We start from the raw sequence: 26,680 nt of genomic DNA, 5'->3' as shown, positions 1-26,680 counted from the left end.
TTCACTTAGAGTATTTCAATTATGTTATACAGTACCACATTGGAGAATAATGGTGAAGACAAAAAATATGAAATAACACATGTGGAATCATGTAGTAACCAAAAAAGTGTTAAACGATTCAAAATATATTTATATTTTAGATTCTTCAAAGTAGCCACCGTTTGCCTTGATGACAGCTGTATTTATGGCCATAAGCCAACAAGAAAATGTTCATCCAGAAGTGCTGCTCCTAGCACAGACTGGAATATGTTCCAGGATTCATCCAATGGCATTGAGGAGTATTACACCTTGATAAGTGCATCGACGACATTGTCCCCATAGTGACAGTACGTACATTTCCCAACCAGAAACCATTGATTACAGGCAACATCGGCACTGAGCTAAAGGCTGGAGCTGCCGCTTTCTAGGAGCGGGACACTAATCCAGATGCTTCTAAGAAATCCCGCTATGCCCTCAGACGAACCATCAAACAGGCAAAGTGTCAATACAGGACTAAGATTGAATCCTACTATACCAGCTCTGACGCTCATCGGATGTGGTAGGGCTTGAAAACTATTACAGACTACAAAGGGAAACCCAACCGCAAGCTTCCCAGTGACGAGAGCCTACCAGACGGGCTAAATGCCTTTTATGCTCGCTCCCAGGCAAGCAACACTGAAGAATGCATGAGAGCACCAGCTGTTCCGGACGACTGTGTGATCACGCTCTCTGTTGCCGCTGTGAGCAAGACCTTTAAACAGGTAAACATTCACAAAGTACCGGGGCCATACCGATTACCAGGACGTGTACTCAAAGCATGCGCAGACCAACTGGCAAGTGCCTTCACTGACATTTTCAACCTCTCCCTGACTGAGTCTGTATAACCTACATGTTTCAAACAGGCCAACTCTGTGCCCAAGAATGCGAAGGTAACCTGCACTCACATTGGTATCCATGAAGTGCTTTGAAAGGTTGATCATTGCTCACATCAACACCATCATACCAGAAACCCTAGACCCACTCCAATTCTCATACCCCTCCCAACAGATCCAAAGATGACGCAATCTCAATTGCACCACACACTGCTCTTTCCAACCTGGACAAAAGGAACACCTATGTGAGAGTGCTGTTCACTGACTAAAGCTCAGCATTCAACACCAAGGACCCTGGGACTAAACACCTCCCTCTGCAACTGGATCCTGGACTTCCTGACGGGCCGACCCCAGGTGGTAAGGGTAGGTAACAACTCATCTGCCACGCTGATCCTCAACACTGGAGCCCTTAAGGGGTGCGTGCTTAATCCCCTCCTCTACTCCCTGTTCACCCATGACTGTGTGGCCAAGCACGACTCCAACGCCATCATTAAGTTTGCTGACAGAACAACAGTGGTAGGCCTGATCACCGACAACAATGAGACATTCTGTGGGGAGAAGGTCAGAGACTGCCAGGACAACAACCTCTCCTTCAATGTTCGCAAGACAAACAAGCTGATCGTGGACTATAGGAAAAGAAGGGCCAAACAGGCCCCCATTAACATCAACGGGGATGAAGTTTCCAGCTACAATAGTCATTTACAACATTAACAATGTCTACACTGTATTTCTGATCAATTTGATGTTATTTTAATGGATAAAAAATCTGCTTTTATGTCAAAAACAAGGACATATCTAAGTGACCCCAAACTTTTGAATGGCAATGTAACTATAACAGTGGAGCCTGCTGAAGGGAGGACGGCTCATAATAATGACTGGAATGGAGTCAATGGAATGGTATCATTCCATTGAATGTGAGCCGTCCTCCCCTCAGCAGCCTTCACTGAACTACTATACATATAGGTAGGGGTAAAGTGAATAGATAATAAACCGCGAGTAGCAGCAGCATAAAAGGTGGTCAATACAAATAGTCCGGGTAACCGTGCTGTTGTCGTGCCCTCTTCACAACTGCCTTGTTGTGTTCGGACCATGATAGTTTGTTTGCGTGGCAGATGTGTTGTTGCCAACCCTTACCACCTGGGGGCGGCCCGTCAGGGTCCTTAGCTTAGTGATGAGCTTTGAGGGTACTATGGTGTTAAAAGCTGAGCTTGGGTTTCTATGATGATTGTGTTGATGTGAGCCATGACCAGCCTTTCAAAGCACTTCATGGCTACAGATGCGAGATCTACGGGGCGATAGTCATTAAGGCAGGTTACCTTAGTGTTCTTGGGCACAGGGACTATGGTGGTCTGCTTGAAACATGTAGGTATTTCAGAGTCGGTCAGGGAGAGCTTGAAAATGTTAGTGAAGACACTTGCCAGTTGGTCAGCGCATGCTCTGAGTACGCATCCTGGTAATCCGTCTGACCCTGCGGCCTTGTGAATGTTGACCTGTTTAAAGGTCTTACTCACATCTGCTACGGAGAATGTGATTGAAGGCATTTAGCTCGTCTGGTAGGCTCGTGTCACTGGGCAGCTCGCAGCTGGGTTTCCCTTTGTAATCTGTAATAGCTTGCAAGCCCTCCCACAGCTGACGAGCGTCAGATCCGGTGTAGTAGGATTCATCCTTAGTCCTGTATTGACACTTTGCCTGTTTGATGGTTCTTTGGAGGTCATCACGGGATTAGTGTTCCTCTCCTTGAAAGCGATAGCTCTAGCTCAGTTTGGATGTTGCCTGTAGTTCATTGCTTCTAGTTGGGATATGTACACTACCGTTCAAAAGTTTGGGGTCACTTAGAAATGTCCTTGTTTTTGAAAGAAAATATTTTTGGGGATTTTCTTTCAGAAATATACAGTGTAGACATTGTTAATGTTGTAAATGACTATTGTAGCTGGAAATGGCAGATATTTTATGGAATATCTACATAGGCGTACAGAGGCCCATTATCAGCAACCATCACTCCTAGTTGAGTATCTGGAGCATCAGCATTTTTGGGTTCGATTACAGGCTCCAACTGGCCAGAAACAAAGTACTTTCTTCTGAAACTCATCAGCCTATTCTTGTTCGGAGAAATGAAGGCCATTCCATCTGAGAAATTGTCAAGAAACTGAAGATCTCGTACAACGCTGTTTACTACTCCCTTCACAGAAGAGCAAACTGGCTCTAACCAGAATAGAAAGAGGAGTGGGAGGCCCCTGTGCACAACTGTAACCACAATGTCACAAATAATTTGTATCTACCTTTCCAATTACTTTTAGAGTTTGGGATTTACAAATGTGCGCTGTGAGAATATCTAATAATAATAATAATCGCTTTGTAAATAAGGATGCATTATGAAAGGAAAAGGACATGCTCAAGAGACGATGGTAATATTTTTCCTTTTAGAGACTATAATAGGTAATTTTGATTTATCTTAGAATGAAAACCTTAGTATAACAACAGTTTTAGTAAGTCATATGAATTAATATTTACAAAACAATTTACCAAACAAGACACATTAAAAATTGCCCCAAAAAATAGGTATTTAATATGCTCAAAATGACTCCCCGCACCCAATTTAAATAAATAAATAAATTGCTATGCTACGACAGCCAACCAAGCACTGCCATCCGAAATAATCATTAGCAAATGTAATCATAGTCATGACTAAACGTAACCCATTGGCATTATTATTACTACCGGTTATATTATTACGGTGTACTGCAGTTCTGTGTGTGCAAGTGGAGTTGCCGTACTCCAGCAGAAGCCGTTACTCAACGGCTGTAGGTAGGTACAAGCAATGTCAAACACTGTACTGTCTCTCTATTTCATTACTTTCACATGTATTAAAAAGTGGAAAACTAGAATGTAATATGAGTGTTACCTAGGCTATATCACTGTCGATTATGATAGTTTTAACGGAAACACGTCATTTTTCGCAGGAACTGTAATTGTGGAAATAAATCATATTTTGCAAAAAAATATCAGTAATTGCATGGAGTGGAAACAAACGTTTTTGGTGAAAACGGGCCGATTTGCAAGTGCTAATCAATCAACCATCACCAACAGTAGCTATCATAGCTAAGTTACCTGGAATGTTAATTAGCCACACATTGACCCAGCGACCAACAATCGTGCTTGTCAGAAAGCCCACGTTAAGTCTGAGTAAAGTGTCAATCATTTATGTTATGCTACATGTGTAATTTATGTAGACATTAGTAGCGTTCATTTATTGCATATTCGTATAGTATACTGTGTTTGATTAAAGTGCAAGCACTTTCTTGATATAATAATCATTGCCATTCAGATCAGAAATGGTTAGTAATCCATTCCTGAACATCATTGCAAGAAACACCACTTGTTTACTGATAATATTTCTTTCATATTCATTCTGGTGCATTCAGAGTAAAGATGAGAGAGAGAGAGCATGAGGATGCCGACAGGGCAGGGAGAGCAGGTGAGTGAGAAAAGGATATTGATGGTTAAGACCGAATAATGACATCACAACAATCTAATCCTAATGTTAATTTAAGATGAGAAATTCCTCTAAGTATGACTTCTCATGTGTATTTCAGATACACACTCAAGCAGGGAGAGTGGGTTTGAGACAATGACAGACAGAGAGAGAGAGCAGACAGGCAGGCGAAGATTAAGGTGCAGGAGAGGGATGGGAGGAGCTTGGACCTTGTCCAAATCAGCCATATTTGAATGTCATAACTAGGTCAAACCCTTTTAAATGGGACACTCTACTTTCAGGAGAAAAAGTTTTAAAGATTATACTTGGCTCCATTACAGCTCCTCCTTAAAAGAGGGTCCTCTGTTTCTATTGTGCTAAATACTTAGCAACACAAAAGTCTAAGCTTCCATCAAAAGCAGATTCAGCTTTTGTATAGATTGGCTTTTAAAATTGGAAGAAGCCACTGGAGAAATTTAGTGAGCATGAAGACAGCCAGTGTCACAAATTACCTGTGATGACTCAGATTCAGGAGCCAAAGCCTGTTAATGTGCAACTTTCACATGAGCTTGAAAGACAGCAGCAACAAGCAAGGAGAAATCTTCTGAAGATTGTTGGGGTTGTGAAGTACTTTTCATGGCAAGGTCAGGCTTTTCAAGGCGTTGATAAGGAGAGTGGGAATTTCAGCCAGCTTCTAAAGTACAAGGCAGAGGGCGATGCAGAGCTGACCACCTGGCTGAAAGGTCACTTTGATTTCACCAGTCCCCAAATGCAAAACAAAATTTTGAAGCTGGTGGGCAATACAATCGTCAAAGAAATTGTGTCGGAAATAACATCAATGCCAGCGGTCCAGTTCACACTTATCATTGATGGTACCCAGGATATATCAGGAGTTGAGCAGGAGTCAATATGTTTGCGCTTTGTAGATGCAGATCTACAACCAAAGAAAGTGTCTTAGACCGCTGCGCCACTCTGCTGTATTATGAATGAGTGAGTCACTCAACTTTATGTAGGTGCCGAGGCTATATGACTGCGCTGCCAACTTGATTATTTAGCAGACATCACTTCCTTATATTCAGTCAACACATATATTTTAAGAATATCATGGAATATAATTGAATATTTCTCTTAGAATAAAAATCTTAGTGTAATTAATGTCTCGTTGGTAGGATAGTCTCGAATGAAGCTCATCCAGTTTATTTTCCAGTGATTGTACGTTCGCCAGTAGGATGGATGGTAAAGGCACATTATCCACTCCCCGACTAATTCTCTCCAAGCACCCATATGTCGGCTTAATCAGAAATTACCTTTAAATGTTTACAACATTTTTATGTTTTGCTCTTCTCTTTTACTCCTTGTACTTTTAAATGGGTTTATATCTTGTTAGACAATTGGTGGTTGGCATTATTTGAAAAATATTCCTAACATTATTGAGTTCACACCTGCATTGCTTGCTGTTTGGTGTTTTAGGCTGGGTTTCTGTACAGCACTTTGTGACATCAGCTGATGTAAGAAGGGCTTTATAAATACATTTGATTGATTGAGATCAGTGCAGTAAGCATCCACTTGAGGGTGCTATTGGCCCACATTTTCTAATTTGTATTCCCGACAATCTAAAAATCTAAGTTAGTTAAATACATGACCTAATCATTTTATTTGCTTGAGGTATCTGTATGCTAACCTCCTCTCCAAAATTATTATTTGGTTTGAATGCGTTCTGGTTGAATATGAGTACATTATTTTTTTCTATTTGTCATGGCATCTTGAAATAAAAGTTATTGTGCTGTATTCTCATGGGATCGTGCAATGTCAGAAAAATGTACATTCAGTTAAGGTCTGAAATGTTACAGATTGTGCGATAGAAACTTAAACGTTGTGTAGTAGAAATGTACCCCACCTTCACTAAACCCCTAAAATAAAGCAGCTTAATTGACTTTTAAACTCCAAATCTATTTTGCATGAAGACACAACCTGTCATTCATCACAAACCTTGTGAATATCTGGGTTTTCCCTCTTCCCAATGCAGAAAGTCTGCATTTAATCAGTGGACACCACTTGTTTTTATTACAACACACCTGTCATAATTGTTTTATTTACTAAAGTAGAGGTTTATTATTATTATTATTATTGCTAAAGGTACTTCATAGGTGTAAACATAAATTTTATAGCAAGAGATAGCACTTGTATAGCCTAAGAAAGTAGCAGAAATGTGCAGGAAGTAGTTTTGAATGCATTTTATTGAAGGGAAACGATAACAGTCTTGAACTTTTTGGCAACATAGTGATATAATCTTATTTACTGTACAATGAGGAATTGAACTACAAAATACGAGTCTTCTCCCCCCGTTTTTTTAAACCATTGCTCACACCCACAAGCTGTATAAACAGCAACAACAAATAATAAAACAAGTTAATAGATACTAAACAACAACGTGAAGAACATAAATCTATCATCTCTAATAAGCACATGTAGGACAGTATGCAGGTGTGGGTGCATGGACTTTGCAGATGTATTTCTCACATGTGCAGCACATAGTATTTGTTTTACAGTCCTTCTTTGGGGGACAGAATTGGCATCTCCTCCTCTTGCCTGCCCCAGCCTCAGGTGGATCAGGATGAGATTCAGCCCCCTGAACAGCTTTCACAAGCGCTGCAGATGCTGCTGTGTGGGGGAAGCGCTCCCTTTTTTGAATGTGTGGGGTTACAAGTGCCTTTCCCAGCTGCTCCAGGAACACCCTACTCTTGTTCCGTCGATCAGGCATCCAGGTAGGGTTGATCTTGTTCCAGATCACGAAGGCATTGTATGAGGACACATCAATGATATTATGGAAGATGACCAGGGGCCAGCGGGCAGTCATCCTCCTGCAGCTGTAAGTTCCCATCACCTTGTCCAGGTTGTCCACGCCTCCTGTATTGTGGTTGTAGTCCAGGATGATTGCTGGCTTCCTGTCCTCATGATCACTGATCTCAGCTGTTTTGTGCAGTGTGCTCAGGAGGACCACATTATTGTTCCTCTTTGGGAGGTAAGAAACTAGAGTGGTGGTGGGGGTGAAGGCAAACTTTGATGATAAGGCCTCTCTCCCCCTTGTTGCGAGGAGTGCAGGGGGGAGCTCAGGCTTGTTCTTTCTAACTGTGCCAAACATGGTGATCTTCCTCTTCAGGAGCTGTTGGCTGAGTTCAATCAGTAGCACACAATCTCAAATTCTTATTGTATGTGTGTGTGTTTCTTTGTTTTTTTTGTGGTGTGTAAATTATTTTAGAACTGCCGGGTCAAAAATGACCCTAAGACAATTTTGGTAGCCTGGTGGTGTACAGATTTCATGGAAATATGTGACCCGATTCGGGAAACTAGGCGTATGTCGCAAGTCACGACTTCACAGGAGAGCATTTTTTTTTTAGCAAAATGCGTTTTTTGGCAGAAATGCCTTCTAGTGAACTTTCATGTGCCTTAATATCAAACTTATATGCCATCTGTAAATGTGAATAAAAATTAAAAATTTACGAGCCTAGTTGGTTTATTCTGTCTATTGGAGCTGGTCAGTATGTTAGGTAATCGTGTTGAACGCGGCTTAAAAAAAAAAACGCTTAGTAAAACTGCATAAACCTAATGTCAAGTTATAGTGTACTGTTAGCTAGCTAATGTTAGCTGGCTGGCTGGCTCGCTAGCTAACGTTATGTGTATGCTCTCCACTTTCTGGAGGACCGAGTTTTGAAATCATTGGAATTTGAGTATGATAGCTAAGGAGATGGAGAAAACACCAGTCTGGATTACTTTGTCAAACTAAAGCAACCATGCATGGCATCAGACAGGAGATGTGTCCAACCACAATGTATACTGGTTATATTTTCAGATATTACACATATCTAATTTTGACAGAAAATGGTTTCATTTCAAGTGTACTGATAGCTAGCTAACGTTAGCTGTCGCTAGCCGATGTTATGTGTATGATCTTATTGTAATGAAACAGCAGGGAGCAGGTCTCGAACCCTCGACCTTTGAGCCCGAGATGCGGCGCGCTATCGACTCTGCCGTAAAAGCATGCTCGTGCGGAAGGGACGATTTCTGCGCTTATAAACACAGGGTTGATACACTACTCCCTCCTTTCAAAGAGTGCATCCTCGAGCTAGCTTGCGACTCGTCTTACAGGAACACGCTCACCGGCCAAGCACACGCACTGTCGTGAATGCGAGGTCCGATCACTTCTGACACCAATGTAATGAAACAGCAGGGAGCAGGTCTCGAACCCTCGATGTTCGAGCCCGAGGTCCAGCGCACTATCGACTGTGCCGTAACAGTTTATTAATCCAACAGGGGCAGGCAAAAGACAGGTCAATTGCAGGCAGTAAAGGTCAACACTGGGAAACCAGGAACAACCGAGAGACAGGAACAGAGGGAAAAACGCTGGTAGACTTGACGAAACAAATCAAACTGGCAACAGACAAACAGAACACCGGTATAAGTACACAGGGGATAATGGGGAAGATGGGCAACACCTGGAGGGGGGTGGAGACAATCACAAAGACAGGTGAAACAGATCACGGTGTGACAGATGTAATTTATTAAATCCACTTCAATCAGTGTAGATGAATTGGAGGAGACAGGTTAAAGATGTCTTTTTTAAGTCTTGAGATAATTGAGACATGTATTGTGTATGTGTGCCATTCAGAGGGTGAATGGGCAAGATTAAATATTTTAAGTGCCTTTGAATGGGATATGGTAGTAGGTGGGAGTCACACCTGTTTGAGTGTCTCAAGAACACAACTGTGGGAAGCATTGGAGTCAACATGGGCCAGCATCCCTGTGGAACGCTTTTGACACGTTGTGGAGTCCATGCCCTGACATATTGAGGCTGTTCTGAAGGCAAAAGTAGACGTCAAATGACCTATTAGGTGAAAATTCTGGAATATAGTTACAATGTATAGTCAGTGAGCAATTCAATTTGAAATAAGATACACTTTTCTCAGAATGTAATTAATTTATCTTTATTAATCTATTATAATTGTCCGTCAAAACAAATCAACAATAAAACCTTATATACAAATCATAGCTAAGCTGACAGGCACTGTAATAGGCACATGCATGTCCAAAGACAATCATACCATTTTCATTACATACAGGCTATATAAACATTCATGAAGAAAGATAACACCAATTGTACACCGATCAATTCATGAAACAGAATAAGATTCAATCGCCAGACTAAGTGCTCTATTCAATCTGTAAACCTGAAGTGTTACATATTCTGGGATAGAAATGTAAAGGCAATTTACGATTGAACCGACCCATTGTGAATGCAATCCCCGCTAAAGCAGGAACATTGCCTTTACATTTCAGTCACGCTTTAAAGCTGAACTTCCGCGATGCGGATTGAATAGAGCCCTAAGTCCTCTCCATGACAAATGTATACGCTAAAAAGACGTTTCACAAGGAATTGGTATTTCTTAAGTTAAGTGTATGATTTCCTTGTGCTTTGACTGTTTGTCTTTCTGTCTGTCTGTCTGAACCTCTTTGCTTAGTTGCAAATGAAGGATGCAGAGTTGGCTTTTAATAATTATTTTTCAAAGTGTGGCATGGAATGGATAAGATATTTGAGTATTAATCTTTGGTATATTAGATAACAACATTAAACAGTCATCTCCAGTAGGGTTGGAAGTATTTTGTCCGGTTTAGATTGACTGCATAAGTGTGTTTGTTTCAAATCAATAGAATATTCAATTAAATGATTTATGACATATCATGGGTCAATGGACTATGAATCAAATGTTATGGTAAAATCCGAAAATGGTTGCTATCTCCATCTTCATTTTTAGATAATTGTCGCTGGTAGGTTTTGCGAAAATCCTCTCCCATTTCTTTCTTTTAGGTCTCAGCTCATAATTTTGTGATTGGACACTTGACTGATTTGTATTTTTATCTACAATATCATTTTGATCAGGCATAACTGAAATACCGTAGGTCACAAATTATAGGTAAAAAAATATAAATATTCAGACTATGAATGAATCAATAACCTGCTGAATGAGACAGAGCTACTATTGGGGCCATAGTTATAATAGAAATGTACAATGTATCAAAAAAGCCATGTGAAAAGATCAAGTCAAGGTAGGATTTATCCTTAATAACTTGCTGGTAGTGTCTACTAGAAGGTCTCTTAACAATTTCCTCTATCCCATTCCTAATAAGAAAAGTGAGCACACAACAAACAAATAAACTAAATAAAACTAATCATCCCCCACGTAAGGACTAAATGCACTTACAGTTGAAGTTGGAAGTTTACATACACTTAGGTTGGAGTCATTAAAACTCATTTTTCAACCACTCCACACATTTCTTGTAAACAAACTATAGTTTTGGGAAGTCAGTTACTTTGTACATGTTTACAGACAGAATATTTCACTTACAATTCACTGTTTCACAATTCCAGTGGGTCAGAAGTTTACATACACTAAGTTGACTGTGCCTTTAACCTTTTTGGGATAGGGGGCAGCATTTTCACTTTTGGATGAAAAGCATGCCCAGAGTGAACTGCCTCCTACTCTGTCCCAGATGCTAATATATGCATATTATTATTAGTATTGGATAGAAAACACTCTGAAGTTTCTAAAACGGTTTGAATGATGTCTGTGAGTATAACAGAACTCATATGGCAGGCGAAAACCTGAGAGAAATCCAACCAGGAAGTGGGACATCTGAGGTTTGTAGTTTTTCAAAGCTTGGCCTACCGAATACACATTGAGATATGGATGAGGTTGCACTTCTTACGGCTTCCACTAGATGTCAACCGTCTTTTGAAACTTGAATGAGGATTATACTGTAAAGGAGGGGCTCATGAGATCTCTGAGTCAGTGGTCTGGCAGAGAGCCTTGGTCTCATGACGCTCGCTCCCGACAGAGTTACCTCGCGTTCCAGTGCTTTTTCTGAAGACAAAGGAATTCTCCGGTTGGAACATTATTGATGTTTTATATTAAAAACATCCTAACGATTGATTTCATACATCGTTTGACATGTTTCTAAAGGATTGTAATGTAACTTTTCGAGTTTTTGTCTGGATGAAGTGCCTGCACCTCATGAAGATGGATTACTGGGCTGAACACGCTAACAACAAGTGGCTATTTGGACATAAATTATGGTACTTTATGGAACAAATCTGTCATTTATTGTCGAACTGGGATTCCTGGGAGTGCCTTCTGATGAAGATCATCAAAGGTAAGTGAATATTTATGGTGTTGCTTCTAACTTTGTTGTTTCCAAAATGGCGGACATTCCTCTGGCTGTTTTGGGTTCTGAGCACCGTTCTCAGATTATACTTTTTCCGTTAAAAAAATTGAAATCTGACACAGAGGTTGCATTAAGGAGAGGTCTATCTTTAATTCTGTGAATAACACTAGTATATTTTATCAATGTTTATTATGAGTATTTCTGCAAAATCACCAGATGTTTTGGAATAAAAACATTACTGCACGTAATGTGCCAATGTAAACTGAGATTTTTGGTTATAAATATGCACATTATCGAACAAAACATACATGTATTGTGTAACATGATGTCCTATGAGTGTCATCTGATGAAGATCATCAAAGGTTAGTGATTCATTTTATCTATATTTCTGCTTTTTGTGACTCCTATCTTTGGCTGGAAAAATGGCTGTGTGTTTTTTCGACTTGGTGGTGATCTAACACAATCATGTGTTGTGCTTTAGCTGTAAAGCATTTTTGAAATTGGACAGGATGGGTAGATTAACAATATGTTTATCTTTCCTTTGCTGTATTGGACTTGTTAATGTGTGAAAGTTACATATTTCCCCAAAATATTTTAGAATTTCGCACGCTGCCTTTTCAGCGGAATGTTGTCGAGGACCCTGCGCTAGAAAGGTTAAACAGCTTGGAAAATTCCAGAAAATGATGTCAATACTTTAGAAGCTTCTGATAGGCTAATATACATAATTTGAGTCAATAGGAGGTGTACCTGTGGATGTATTTCAAGGCCTACCTTCAAACTCAATGCCTCTTTGCTTTACATCATGGGAAAATCAAAAGAAAGACCCCAGAAAAAAAATTGCAGACCTCCACAAGTCTGGTTCATCCTTGGGAGCAATTTCCAAACGCCTGAAGGTACCACGTTCATCTGTACAAACTATAGTACGCAAGCATAAACACCATGGAACCACGCAGCCGTCATACCGCTCAGGAAGGAGACGTGTCCTGATGAACGTCCTTTGGTGCGAAAAGTGCAAGTCAATCCCAGAACAACAGCAAAGGACCTTGTGAAGAAGGTACAAAAGTATCTATATCCACAGTAAAACGAGTCCTATATCGACATAACCTGAAAGGCCGCTAAGGAAGGAAGAAGCCACTGCTCCAAAACCGCCATAAAAAAGCCAGACTACGGGATGCAACTGCACATGGGGACAAAGATCATACTTTTTGGAGAAATGTCCTCTGGTCTGATGAAACAAAAAAATAACTGTTTGCCATAATGACCATCGTTATGTTTTGAGGAAAAAGGGGGAGACTTGCAAGCCCAAGAACACCATCCCAGCCATGAAACACGGGGGTGGCAGCATCATGTTGTGGGGTGCTTTGCTGCAGGAGGGACTGGTGCACTTCACAAAATGGATGGCAGCATGAGGTAGGAAAATTATGTGGATATATTGAAGTCACATCTCAAGACATCAGTCAGGAAGTTAAAGCTTAATCGCAAATGGGTCTTCCAAATAGACAATGACCCCAAGCATACTTCCAAAGTTGTGGCAAAATGGCTTAAGGACAACAAAGTCAAGGTACTGGAGTGGCCATCACAAAGCCTTGACCTCAATCCTATAGAACATTTGTGGGCAGAACTGAAAAAGCGTGTGCGAGCAAGGAGGCCTACAAACCTGACTCAGTTACAGCAGCTCTGTCAGGAGGAATGGGCCAAAATTCACCCAACTTATTGTGGGAAGCTTGTGGAAGGCTACCCGAAATGCTACCAAATACTAATTGAGTGTATGTAAACTTCTGACCCACTGAGAATGTGATGAAAGAAATACAAGCTGAAATAAATCATTCTCTCTACTATTATTCTGATTTCACATTCTTAAAATAAAGTGGTGATCCTAACTGACATAAGACAGTGATTTTTTACGAGGATTGTCAGGAATTGTGACAAACTGAGTTAAATGTATTTTGCTAAGGTGTATGTAAATTTCCGACTTCAACTGTAGATCACCTAGGTCAGGGATGGGTAACTTTGATGGGTCTGGGGGCCACAAGAAACTGAACTCATTATGAGGGATGGTAGTTGCTTGCGGGTCACACCAACCACATTGAGAGCAAAGCATTTTAGCAGCCCTCCTCTTGACAGCGGAGAGACATTGTTTTAAAATGTTATAGTTTATTTCGTGCAATTCTACACATTTTGCCATGGGGCATAGAGAAAATGTGGAGCTTTAAAGAAAGTTTGCTACAATTCTACACATTTTGCCATGGGGCGGAAAGAAGATTTAGCAATTTTGTAGCACATTTCCTGCAATTCTACTCATTTTGCCATGGGCGGTGAAGAACATTTGCTGTTTAACAGCGACATTTTTGTAATTCTACACATTTTGCCATAGGCTGGAGAGAAATGTTTGCAGTATTTAATATGATATCTGAGTGAGACTGACTAACAAAATCAATGGTGGCCCCCGGCCGGTAATTCAACCATGATTGCTGGTTTAGATAGCTGACCGATAGACAAATTTACCAATCTAAAACATTTTAGCTGATATGGCCTAATTGACATAACAAGAGAAAAACTGCTGAGGCCACCAGTTGCCCATCCCTGACCTTGGTCATTATTTTCAGTGCAACGCTCTAAAGTTCCAAAGTGGGATACCTTTCACATGTAAAAGTCCCTGTGTGAACGGGTGAAAGCACATGTACAATTTCCAGTAACAATTGCGTTTCCCTGCTGATACAAAGATTGGTCCGTCATTCTTTGCTTTTGTATGGTGGTGAATCGTCGCTGCCCTCAACCCAATTGGTCCATTGGACAGGAAGCGGCATCACCAGGCAGGAACTGGCTAAAGGCATGATGAGATTGTTATAGCGCCCACTAGAGGTAGTCCAGCTCCAGTGCATGACTTAGAGCCTCCAGGTCAGGCCGACACGACACTCTCCAGAAAGGCATGTTCTTCTGCAAGACACAAACAGACATGTTTAGAACATTGACTAAACTAGCTACTGCAAGGTACAAAAGGACATGTTTAAAATGTGGAGCACTGGCTAAACTAGATACTGAAAGACACAAACGGAAATGTTTTAAATGCTGAACACTGGCTAAACTAGGTAGCTAATGTAACTAGCTGAACACTGACTAATGTGACTAGCTGGCTATTATTGTTCGGTTAACCACAGTCAAGTTGCCTAAGCTTGGCGAGCTAATACAATCTTAGACAGTGTTGGAGAGGGTTCAGTCAAACTAATACCGAACACAATTTCATCCTGCAGGATATAAACATTATTTAGTTTTTTCAAATAATAACAAGCAAACGCATGAAATAATATGTGTGGGTGCATATTCAATTTAATCGGACTTCATAGCATGAAAAATAAGGCCGGGGGTAATATCTTGTGTACCCCCACCCCTTTTCCTGGTTACATGTGAGTCTCACCTTCTTGGCTACAGACTCTTCCTCCACTCCGTCCCCTATGACCACGTACACTGCTCGCCGGCCGAACCTCTGGGCCACACGCTCAAAGCAGCTCTCTTTCCCTGGAAAATAAGTGTTGTGTTACTTTTAAAAATGTTAAGTGTTTAAAAGTGTTAAAAGTGACAGTTAACAAATAAGTGTTAAACATATGTAAGTGTTCAAATTCTTTACAAATTAAGGGTTAAAAGTGTTAAACGTAAGTGTTAACAAATAAGTGTTTAAATAACACTTAATGAAAATTTCCCAAACATAAACAAGGATCGCACAAAACGAAAGTCTGCTAGTACTAGATTGTTTTCGCACCGTGGTTGGGAAACATTTTCTGTCGGGTACTACTATCTGTGCACAATCAGCCCAACTGTAAATATAATATTCCTTCCTTGACACGATGAGTTGGGCTTTTTAACCCTAACAAGTGTTCTGCGCCATATCGAGTGCTGTGTGCTACCTCACCTGTCTTGGTGGCACTGTAGATGTTCTCTATGGGGAACGCTGAGCCCAGACCATAGAGCAGGACCTTGGACAGGGCTGGGATCAACTGGGTGGTGGTCACCAGCACATTCACACAGTTTGGTCTGGAAACAGAGAGATGTCAACACATGATGTCAATATGTGTGTCATGTTCAAACAAGTACGATAATTGCCTTGTGTCAGTTTGAATGGGACAAAAAAAGAGTGACAACAAGGAAAAACTGTCCATTTCATTTTTATGGATTACATACGCTAATATCACTTTACATTGTTTATTATTTTCTAAATAGTTCCACCATAGGGTAGCTAGGCAGTTGAGAAGGGGTGTGTCCTGACCTGGAGTTAATGAGGGCCAGGGCCTTGACAGCCTGGGTCAGCCACAGATCTGTCAGGACCTCCATCTCCCTCCGCAGCTGCAGCCATTCCTCCCGCTTGGGACTGCCCACCAAACCTGACAACAATCACAATCACACACTAACACATTATTCATCATAGATTGGTATACAAAAACAAAACACAAATTGATAGCTGAGCAGTATATGAAGATGCAATGTTAATTAGTTATTATGATCATGATTCTACAGAATGAACCAATTTAAATTGACATTGTGATTTGTATATGTATTTGTATGATTTGTTAACCGCGAGAGAATATTTTACACACACACACACACACCCTCTTCTAGCTCCTGTCAGAACCCACCTCCCACGTTGTTCTTGTAGGTGTTGTAGATCTCCTTTACTCTCCGGTAGCGGAAGGCTAGTTTCCTCATCCAGTCCACCCCACCATGGACACCTGAGCCCAGGCACAGAGTACCGGCACCCGCAGGGCTCTGGAATCCGTCTGTGCCAAAGTTATACATGCTGCAAGACAACAACCATGTCTAATCAATGTACACATTTAGTTGATGTTTGGTGGGATTTGACCAGTGCTGCCTAAGACCAGAACCTTTAGTTACATGGAGTAGGCCTAGTATAATATAATAACTGAAGTAAGGTAACGAAATAATGGATTAATGCATTATGCCTCAAAAAAAAATCCTATAAAAAGAGCAAGGGTGAGACCAATAATAAAAAGAAAGATGCCAACCATGAGAGAGAGGCCTTTGGATTTAAGACCAATAGCTGACAGTATAAATGACACAATAAATCAAAGAAATTGAATATAGAATACATCAATATTATAAGTGCGTTATATTTAAGTGGGAGAACATGCAGTTTGCAAATCCAATGTAATGAGGTTCATAAATATTTTTGTGTGGAAAAGGGTAACATGCCCAAAAGCACTTAAATGGTAAGGAACGCACATAGGCATTTGAGCAACATCTTGCACTTTTTCAACTATTTCTTTGAAATCTATCCTAAAATTCTTCATCACTTTATGTAGTAACATGTCTGGAATAAGCCAGACATAGAGAATGACAGTACTGTTCTGATGAGACGTTGAAGAATGATGATACTGTTATTAAATTGCCATGGCGAGAGAGCGAGAGACGCATACACGCACGCACACAGGAAAACACACAAACAAAAAGGGACAGAGAGAGACAGCCCACTGGGCACAGATGTCAAGTCAACGTCTATTCCACGTTGGTTCAACGTAATTTCACTGAAATGACGAGGAAACAATGTTTTTTTTTCAACCAGTGTCTGCCCAGTGGGAGACGTTTTCAAGAAAGAGAGCAGGACATATTCCCCCCCACCCCCTCCTTTACTAAACCCACTCAGTGCTGGTTTAAGTGTGGGGCCGAGTTGAGTTCAAGAGGAAAAGCTGTACAGTACCTCAAGTCCTGCCCATTGTCGTCTGACGCCACGTCATCAATATGAACTTGGTCACATTCCTGGGAAAGGAGAGGGAAAGAAAGCGGATATATTAGAGAGGGAGATCCGTTTCAGAGCTGTGCACGGGCAGGTTTCTTAAGGGAGCCTAGGGGAGCGATAGAACAAAATAAAAAATGTTAAACAAAAGACAACAGGGAGGCGGAAATAGGCTGCTGGGACATCCAGGCGCCAGAAGAAAAAAATGTACTTGGAATATGGGAGCGTACCAGCTCTACTTGACACCACCACACTCCACTAATAAACCCCACTAAGATTTATACCACATCAACACCTTTTGCCAACTGCCAAAGAACCTTCAGATATATGCCCACTAAAAACAAGATCCACTGAACAGTATTTTGTGTAGTATTAATGTATTATTATTAAATTATTAAGATTTCTGGACTTTTGATATATTGGAAGTAAGGTATATAGTAGATATAAGGCAGGGTAGTGAACTACTGTGCAAAAAGTTGCTTCCTCAAAAAAATCCTAAAAACGAATTTCCCATGATGCTACTATATAATACATGCACTATCCTCCCACCTCCTCTCCACCAAATCCCTTTGAATCTCCACTTCTGATCTGCTATTCTCATTTCTTCCCTTCTTTTATCCCCTGAAACCTACTTCAGTAACTACACACTTCAATCTCTTCTCTCACACAGCTACACCGGACTGAGACACAGGAAGACGCTAACTCATCACACTCTTACATATCAGCATCCCTCATTCCCCCAATGCTCCCCTGACACTCTCCCAGTGCTGCGACCCAGCTCCCACAGACACAGAGGGAATCGATAACACGACCCACAGAACCCAATAGGCTAAGCTCATTTTTTTTTATAGGCAGCTCTAGACCCCGCAGCAGTCATTTCAACACCTCTCCAACTAAAGTGATTTAATGACATGAATTGGCATGTAAGGACAAGTACATATCTGACGTGCAAAATTAACAGTAACATATGGCAGATTTTAGGCTATTCTCAAAGCACAAGACCACCACATTGTTGGAGCTAGTTAAATTAGCCTCCATTTCTTCTAAAAGCATGTTTCTCTATAACCTGGTTATCATAGAGCTTTTCCTAGCTCGTATCTCTTCATCGCGTACAGGTTACTCAGCCTGTGGCATCTATTGCCGCTCTATTAGCTGCTGACAAACCTGATGGAAAATGACTTCATAAATCAACCACAGCATATGACTAACAAAGATGGCCGCCACTAGTCTACTGTTTGAATGGGGAACTAACAACAGAGGATGACAAATAGAAGGAACTTAAAAAGCGGGTTTGAAAACTGCTTTTTCTGCCTTCTTTCCCTCAGCTGTTCCTCCTCCCCACAACTAATCTCCCTTTAAGAGACAGACACACACCTATAATTAACAACTCAGTGTTCCTTCTCACCACAAACCAAATTTAAGCCTGGTCTTTGTTAGAACAAGGCCGTGGAATGCACAGAGAAAAACCTACCTGTTATTCATGATGTTAAAAATACTCCAGTTTAACCCTAGCCCACTTAAACAGTTAGGCTTTCAACTCAAATCTTTTGAGAATATGACAGAATAACCCTAACAATATGAAAGGGAATCTTTTTTAAACGTGATGTAGTATTGTCATGAGGGCTGTCACCTAAATCCTGGGAAAACTCCTGGCCCTGCTGATAGTATCAATTGAGGATGATGGATATAAGCAACGTTATGGATGATGCATAATAAAGAGGATGGATGATGTATGTGATTCATAATAACAACAGTATGGACGCTCAATGATGGATAATAAGCCCAAATATGGATGATAGATTATAAACAGAAGTGTGAATGTTAGATGATGGATGAGCAACAGTATGGATAACGGAGGATGGATAATATATGATCGAATCCATCAGGTAAATGAGTCTCACCTCCAGGTCGTTGAAAAATAGCCGCGAGTCGGCCAAGTTGAAGATCATCTCCTCCATCCACAGCCCCAGCGACACTGCCTTGGACGAGTCCTGAAAAGGAGACACAAAGACATTACAAAGGTCAATACAGCTGTTTTATACAAGGATGGACTTAGTTGTCATCTACTCTCCCATTGACACCAATGCATAACTCGGTGAACATTTGACTAAAGTGGAAGTTAGGTTTCGCCCCTTCACGAACCACTTGTTCACATGTGTTTAAGAGGACTTACTCTCATAACATTACTTTGCATAGGTCATTGTTCATCTCAGGAAAGAAAAGGTTGTCTCTCTTGATGTTATTGGTTATAAAACAGGTAGGACGCACAGTGGTAAAGGATTTATGAATATATAATGAATGTTGATCTTCTGCACGATACACCGTCGAATCAGCAGGACACAGCCAAGCTTCAAATAGCAAATGAACTTGACTCTATATCCACACAGATAGAATTGAAGTTCAGTTGAATAGACCTGACTGAGATGTCATAAGAGGTTTGGTATGTAATTATGACAAAGTGTTTAGTCTGATTATCTAACACTGGGTTTCCCTACCACCGGGCCCTGGCAGAGAGTTTGCTACCAGGCTGCCTTGGCATAATTATATTTCTTTCCCTAGCCCACAGGATGGGTACTCAATTCACTCGGTTCTGCCCATTCTGTGAGCCAGTAGTGCATGTCTTACTCCCTACAGCATCTTTGTGAAAATAGTGACACTCACAACACATGCTAATTGGACGGACTGGACCCCCATCACGTCTCTGACACAGAGCGAAAGCGCCTTGGTAGTTACAGTAGCAAGCATTTCTCTAGCCAGCTAGCATCAGGGATATATCTCAGGGATCCAGAATGGTAAATTGAAATGGATTTAGTATTCTCCCAAGTGAAGTTTGCTTGCTAGACAGGAATTAGATGAAAATAATTGCAGATGAAAAGAAGTGGCAATATACAGTTGAAGTTGGAACTTTAGCCAAATACATTTAAAATCAGTTTTTCACAATTCCTGGCATTTAATCCTAGTAAAAATTCCCTGTTTTAGGTCAGTTAGGATCACCACTTTAAGAATGTGAAATGTCAGAATAATAGTAGAGAGAATGACTTATTTCAGCTTTTATTTCTTTCATCACATTCCCAGTAGGTCAGAAGTTTACATACACTCAATTAGTATTTGGTAGCATTGCCTTTTAATTGTTTAACTTGGGTCAAACGTTTCGGGTAGCCTTCCACAAGCTTCCCACAATAAGTTGGATGAATTTTGGCCCATTCCTCCTGACAGAGCTGCTGTAACTGAGTCAGGTTTGTAGGCCTCCTTGCTCGCACACACTTTTTCAGTTCTGCCCACAAATATTCTATAGGATTGAGGTCAAGGCTTTGTGATGGCCACTCCAATATCTTGACTTTGTTGTCCTTAAGCCATTTTGCCACAACTTTGGAAGTATGCGTGTGGTCATTGTCCATTTGCAAGACCCATTTGTGATCAAGCTTTAACTTCCTGACTGATGTCTTCATGATGCCATCTATTTTGTGAAGTGCACCAGTACCTCCTGCAGCAAAGCACCCCCACAACATGATGCTGCCACCCCTGTGCTTCACGGTTGGGATGGTGTTCTTCGGCTTGCAAGCATCCCTCTTTTCCCTCCAAACATAATGATGGTCTTATGGCCAAACAGTTCTATTTTTGTTTCATCAGACCAGAGGACATTTCCATAAAAAGTATAATCTTTGTTCCCATGTGCAGTTGCAAACCGTAGTCTAGATTTTTTTGTGGCGGTTTTAGAGCAGTGGCTTTCTTCCTTGCTGAGCGGCCTTTCAGGTTGTCGATATAGGCCTTATTTTACTGTGTATATTGATACTTTTGTACCTGTTTCCTCCAGCATCTTCACAGGGTCCTTTGCTGTTGTTCTGGGATTGATTCACACTTTTCGCACTAAAGTACGTTCACCTCTAGGAGATAGAACGCGTCTCCTTCTTGAGCGGTATGACGGCTGCGTGGTCCCATGGTGTTTATACTTGCGTACTATTGTTTGTACAGATGTACGTGGTACCTTCAGGCATTTGGAAATTGCTCCCAAGGATGCACCAGACTTGTGGAGGTCTAAAAATTTAGATTTTAGATTTTCCCATGTCGTCACGCAAAGAGGCACTGAGTTTGAAGGTAGGCCTTGAAATACATCCACAGGTACACCTCCAATTGACTCAAATTAGGTCAATTAGCCTATCAGAAACTTCTAAAGTCATGACATAGTTTCTGGAATTTTCCAAGCTGTTTAAAGACACAGCCAGCTTAATATATGTAAACTTCTGACCCACTGGAATTGTGAAACAGTGAATTATGCATTTTAATGACTCCAACCTAAGTGTATGTAAACTTCCAACTTCAACTGTATACTGCTATGGTATATAGACTGTAATCAGAAGAAATACTTGTAGATGCGCTTGTATTGGGTCGCGTGCGCACCAGGTGCCATTCCAAACTCCAACCCCCCTAACAGTCATTATTTTCTCCCTGTCCAAACAGCCTTCTAAAGACACTGGCAGCCCTTCTCTCAGATTGACAGGACAGGTTCTATCACCTGAGCAGGAAGTCTGATTACCTTTCTGTCAATCATTCTTTCCACCAAACTGCAACCTGCTCTTTCTCTTTCTGTCTCTTTCTCTTTACCCCTCCTTCTGTCACACATACACTCGCACAATGTACAAACGCACGCACACACGCAAGCACACACACAAGCACACACATACACACAGTTATTGAAGAATTCAGGAATGAAGAAGATACACTTTTCTAATGATGGGAGAATTACAAATCTTCCGCAGACAACAGAGAAATCACAGTTTGTCAGAAAACAGTCCAGTACATTGTTGTTGTGGGGAGTGGCTAGGCACCAGCAGGGCAGGTGGCTGTGTGCTGTACTGTACTGGCGCTGTGGCTGTAGTGGTGGTTCTACATCTTGGCAGTGTGACAAAATTGGAGGAGTGAGGCGTCAGCCAAAGGGGAGTGTTAGATTTTGAAAAATGACAGCCTTCCTCCCACCTCCAATTGATCCACAGCAAAGTGGATTTGGTGAATGAGGGGGCGAGGGAAGAAGGGGGGCAGAAAGAGAGTGTTGGGATGATGAGAATGAGGGGAGGAGAGGGAGGGAGTGTTTAGTTTAAATAGAGATAATTATCCATAATCACACTCCCTGCCAAGTCTTCTTCAATGCGGAGTGAGGTAGAAATAAAAATGAAAGAGGTCCAACTTACTCTTCCTCCTAATCACAGGCAGGAATTCACAGAGAACAAGAAAATATCAGAAAGCACAAAAAAATCCAGACAATTTCACTGATGCCTTCAGTGGTGGACTTTTCAAATCGTTCATGCAGAGTGGAAATTCACACTCTAAGAAAGAGAGAGAGAGATAGCAAGAGAGAGAGATGGCACGGGCACTGTAGCCTACGTGTGATAAATAAAAGGCCATTGAACCAATAATGTAGGGAATAAAATCCTCATGCGCTCTAGAGTTTACCTTGGTTTTTCAAAGGCAGTGAAAACAAGAGTTTTTCATCACAACCATTTTTTTTCTGCCCCTTCCTGGGTCCAGGCTTCCCTTGCTTGCCTCAACACAGGCTAAACACTTGTTTACCTCAATGAGTTTGGTCATAATACAATGACTGTCATAAGGAAGGAGTTACAATATAGTCTGTCTGGTCTAGACACAGCATCATGTTTTTTTTAAAGAAAAGTTGGGATCCTGTTTCTTTAATATAGGGAAACCTAAGCTAACATAAACATTGGTCATTGCCTGACAGTGAGCATTATTGTGAGAAGACATATCAAACTCACTCCTACCTAATTGAAAACCAATTCCTGGCTCGTAAATAATCCCACTAGGCCTTTGGTCGGAATCTTTTTGGGGGATTTGAGGATTCTACCTCCCCCACCCAAAACCTTTTTTTCTCTCTGGCATGTCTAAGTTTTGATGTCAGAGCATGTCAGATTGAAGTTTGCCGTTTCAGCGGGGAAGCTGGGTGGGTGGAATCAGGAATTTGGCACACCAGTCAAATGTCAACACTTCCATCCTCTCCTTTCTCCCCGACAATATGTTGAAAAAGAAACAACAGAGTGCCAAAATGGTGGAGCGCTTAGGCCTAATACTTGTTACTCTCTCCCGCTCTGGCTCTCTCTCTCCAACTCCACGTTTACATCGCGTCAAACCGCAGCGGGACCGTGAGAATTCAAAACACTGTTGTGGCCAAAAAAAAGAAACATGACTATTGTTGCCCTCATCAGCTGCCTGTCTATTATGTAAAGGTTAATCAGCTGTCAATCAAACAGTGGGACGTGGGTTGGCCAAACAAGTCCCCTGGATTATATAAAGAGACAAGAGGGCACAGAAGGAAAACACCAAGCGTGTGAAAAGTCAAGGAGAGAGCAAAGGACAAAAACACTTCTTAAAAAGTTAGGCTTTAAGGAGTGAATCCTAACTTCCAGTAGAATATTAATTTAGTCCCATTGACATCAACGCACACAATTCCACTGGAAGTTAGGATTCACCCTTAACTGATATTGCATAGTTTATATAATCAAGTATTAGGTTTGCAAAGGGAGAGAATATTACTGGAAACATTTTAAGTTTACTAGTAAACCACCAGAATTTGGGTAACTTTCAAGTATTTATTTTTATTTTATCAGATTACATCTAGTGGCCTTTTTGGGTACTTCAGATGATCACAGGTGTCTGTAATTATCTCTGGCCCTCTGTGTGGCAAATGTGTGTATCAAATGTAAAATATATACTAATAGGTCTCCTGAGTGGTGCAGATGTCTAAGGCACTGCATCGTAGTGTTGTGGCATCACTACAGCCTGGGATTCGATACCAGGCTGTGTCACAACCAGCCGTGACCAGGGGTCCCATAGGGCGGTGCACATTTGGTCCAGCGTCGTCCGGGTTAGGGGAGGGTTTGGCCTGGGGGGGGGCTTTACTTGGCTCATCGCGCTCTAGCGACTCCATGTGGTGGACTGTTCCCAGTCCACCTGGCTGTGCTGCTGCTCCAGTTTCAACTGTTCTGCCTTTCTTATTTGACCATGCTGGTCATTTATGAACATTTGAACATCTTGGCCATCTTGGCCTGGTTCCTCTCTAGGTTTCTTCCTAGGTTTTGGCCTTTCTAGGGAGTTTTTCCTAGCCACCGTGCTTCTACACCTGCATTGCTTGCTGTTTGGGGTTTTAGGCTGGGTTTCTGTACAGCACTTTGAGATATCAGCTGATATACGAAGGGCTATATAAATACATTTGATTTGATTTGATTTGACTGGGTGCCTGCAGTCTAACTTCAGTCGTCAATTGAACGGTGTTTCTTCCGGCACATTGGTGCAGCTGGCTTCTGGGTTAAGCGGGCGGGTGTTAAGAAGCGTGGTTTGGCAGGTCATGTTTTGGAGGACGCATGACTCGACCTTCGCCTCTCCCGAGCCCTTTGGAGAGTTGCAATGAGACATGATCGCAATTGGATATCACAAAAAAGGGGGTTAAATGAAAAAAAAAAAAAAAAAAAACATACTGTATATACAAATGACAAAATAAGAATATGTTATGCTAATGTTATGGTAAATATAAATACATTTTAATCAAGTATAAATGACCAAATGACCATAAATGACCTGTTATTCACCAAAATTACTGATGATTCCGCTTACTTTGTTAAATTACCAGTAGCTTTGCAACTATCAAGGATTAGTTTAAATAAGCCGTCAAATACTTTCATGGTTATTTAATTTGAAAAGTGATATGGAGAGAGTGTTTTAAGTCATATAAGTCCATTTTTTCTACCTTGCCAAATCGTGTGGAGAAGCTCCCTGTGAGCAAAGAGTGGAAAATGATGATGGTCTCGTCAAGGTCCCACACAAACACACGCTGGAAAATAAGACAAAGACATATTTAGCCAAATTGTTATTTTTCTATCTCTACGTTGAAGAGAAAATGACAGTGCGGGCCACACATACAAACTGATCAATCAGTAGAAAAATTACTTGGAAAATCATAAAAGACCACCAAGAGCTACTAAACTGTTCTACCATTATTTGTAAATGTTGTGAACTCTTTTATGACTTTTACTGAGTGAGATCTATAAATGACACTTCTGATGATTTCTTTACAGTTATGGAAGTGCAACTTCACTTTAAACCATCTGTCTAACTGTCAGTAACCTGTGTTCTTACATTTTAATAACAGTGTGCCTGTGGTCATATTGTAGCTCAGTGTGTCAATGGCTACCATTGACGGGATGCGTGTGTATGTGTGTGTGCACGTGTGTGTGTTTGTGACTTCCATGGACTGTAACATTACCTCTATATCTGAGTCCAGGGGAGGCTGTGGGTCACTGACTCTTTTCCTGCCCCTCAGTTTCCCATCTGAGCTCCGTCTGGCTGGCACCCCCTCTGGCTCTTTCCCTGGGGTGGGGGGGCTAGGGGGCGGATGGTACTCTCCTGGAACACACACACACACATCCCGTCAATGAAAATGTCTAAAACACCAAAGAACACGACAGAAAGATAAATAGAATGCTAAGAGGATAATAAATCATTCTCCAATAAAGAGAAGAGGCGGGCCAACCATCTGTACCTGGGTGGGACTCGGGGCTGTGATTGGGCACCACGGGAGGGTGTTCTGGATGCTGATAGGGTATGGGCGTGGTGATGGCGCTAGGGCTGATGTTGCTGCTTGCGAGGTACGGGCTGTTGTAGTGTGTGTTGTAGTATGGCGAGTACTGGCTTTGGCTGTAGCTAGAGTACGCTGAGAAGTCCTGACAGAGGGAATAGGAAGAATATTAAAGACTTCCTAAGATGTATGAAAGAAAAATACACAGAATATTACAAATGATTACATATTGGGCTTCACCCTTTCTTCACAGATTTATAAAAAAATATATATCTACTATGTCGTGAAAGAGGCTATCACTGAAGCCAGATGAGTGGCACATTCAATTGTAAGTTGCAGTATTCCAAACCCATTTAATGCCATCCCAGCCATTTGGAAACTTTTTGTACTGCGAGAGCTGTTTTTATTTGTATAAAAGATCGTCGTCCATAATGGTGTGCGTATTACATCCTGTACTGACCTGTTGTGTGGGGTTGAATGGAGTTGCGCCTGTGATGGGGTTGGCTCCCTGGAAAATCCCCGAAGAAATACTGCTACCTGGAAAACAACATTAAACCAACATCAAAAAAAAGACTCACATTGACTGACATTTACAGAAGTTGGACTTGCATTGAAAGCTCCATTGAAAATATATTTTTATTGGTATTGTAATACCAATACATTTAACAAATGGAAATATAAACAGGCAAATTTAAGAATGCAAGGTAGTTAAACGTAACAACAGAAATTGCACACCTATCGTACAAGTATATCAGTCAATTACCCCTCATTAATGGGCATAACTAGGCATTTGTAACTATGTGTACTAAGTGGATCGT

The 26,680-nt window shown here is 41.2% G+C and overlaps 1 protein-coding gene across 1 annotated transcript in view; it reads right to left on the bottom strand.

Moving 5' to 3' along the window:
* Positions 1 to 13,403: 13,403 nt before the first annotated feature.
* LOC110493897 (eyes absent homolog 2) overlaps positions 13,404 to 26,680 on the bottom strand; it is a 64,307-nt gene continuing 51,030 nt past the window's right edge. Inside the window, exons 6-16 of the mRNA XM_021568477.2 lie at positions 26,323 to 26,399; positions 25,827 to 26,007; positions 25,551 to 25,690; positions 25,035 to 25,118; positions 19,186 to 19,275; positions 17,249 to 17,307; positions 16,170 to 16,330; positions 15,803 to 15,917; positions 15,449 to 15,570; positions 14,957 to 15,057; positions 13,404 to 14,478 (exon numbers count right to left, since the gene is read on the bottom strand). Coding sequence (XP_021424152.1) covers positions 14,398 to 14,478; positions 14,957 to 15,057; positions 15,449 to 15,570; positions 15,803 to 15,917; positions 16,170 to 16,330; positions 17,249 to 17,307; positions 19,186 to 19,275; positions 25,035 to 25,118; positions 25,551 to 25,690; positions 25,827 to 26,007; positions 26,323 to 26,399 — 1,211 coding nt within the window. The 3' untranslated portion in view covers positions 13,404 to 14,397. The remainder of the gene's footprint in view (positions 14,479 to 14,956; positions 15,058 to 15,448; positions 15,571 to 15,802; positions 15,918 to 16,169; positions 16,331 to 17,248; positions 17,308 to 19,185; positions 19,276 to 25,034; positions 25,119 to 25,550; positions 25,691 to 25,826; positions 26,008 to 26,322; positions 26,400 to 26,680) is intronic.

This window comes from Oncorhynchus mykiss, chromosome 17, assembly GCF_013265735.2.
Source record: "Oncorhynchus mykiss isolate Arlee chromosome 17, USDA_OmykA_1.1, whole genome shotgun sequence".
NCBI classification, from domain to species: Eukaryota; Metazoa; Chordata; class Actinopteri; order Salmoniformes; family Salmonidae; genus Oncorhynchus; species Oncorhynchus mykiss.
Note: the sequence above shows the minus strand (reverse complement) of the source record. Positions and strands in the feature narration are given on the sequence as shown.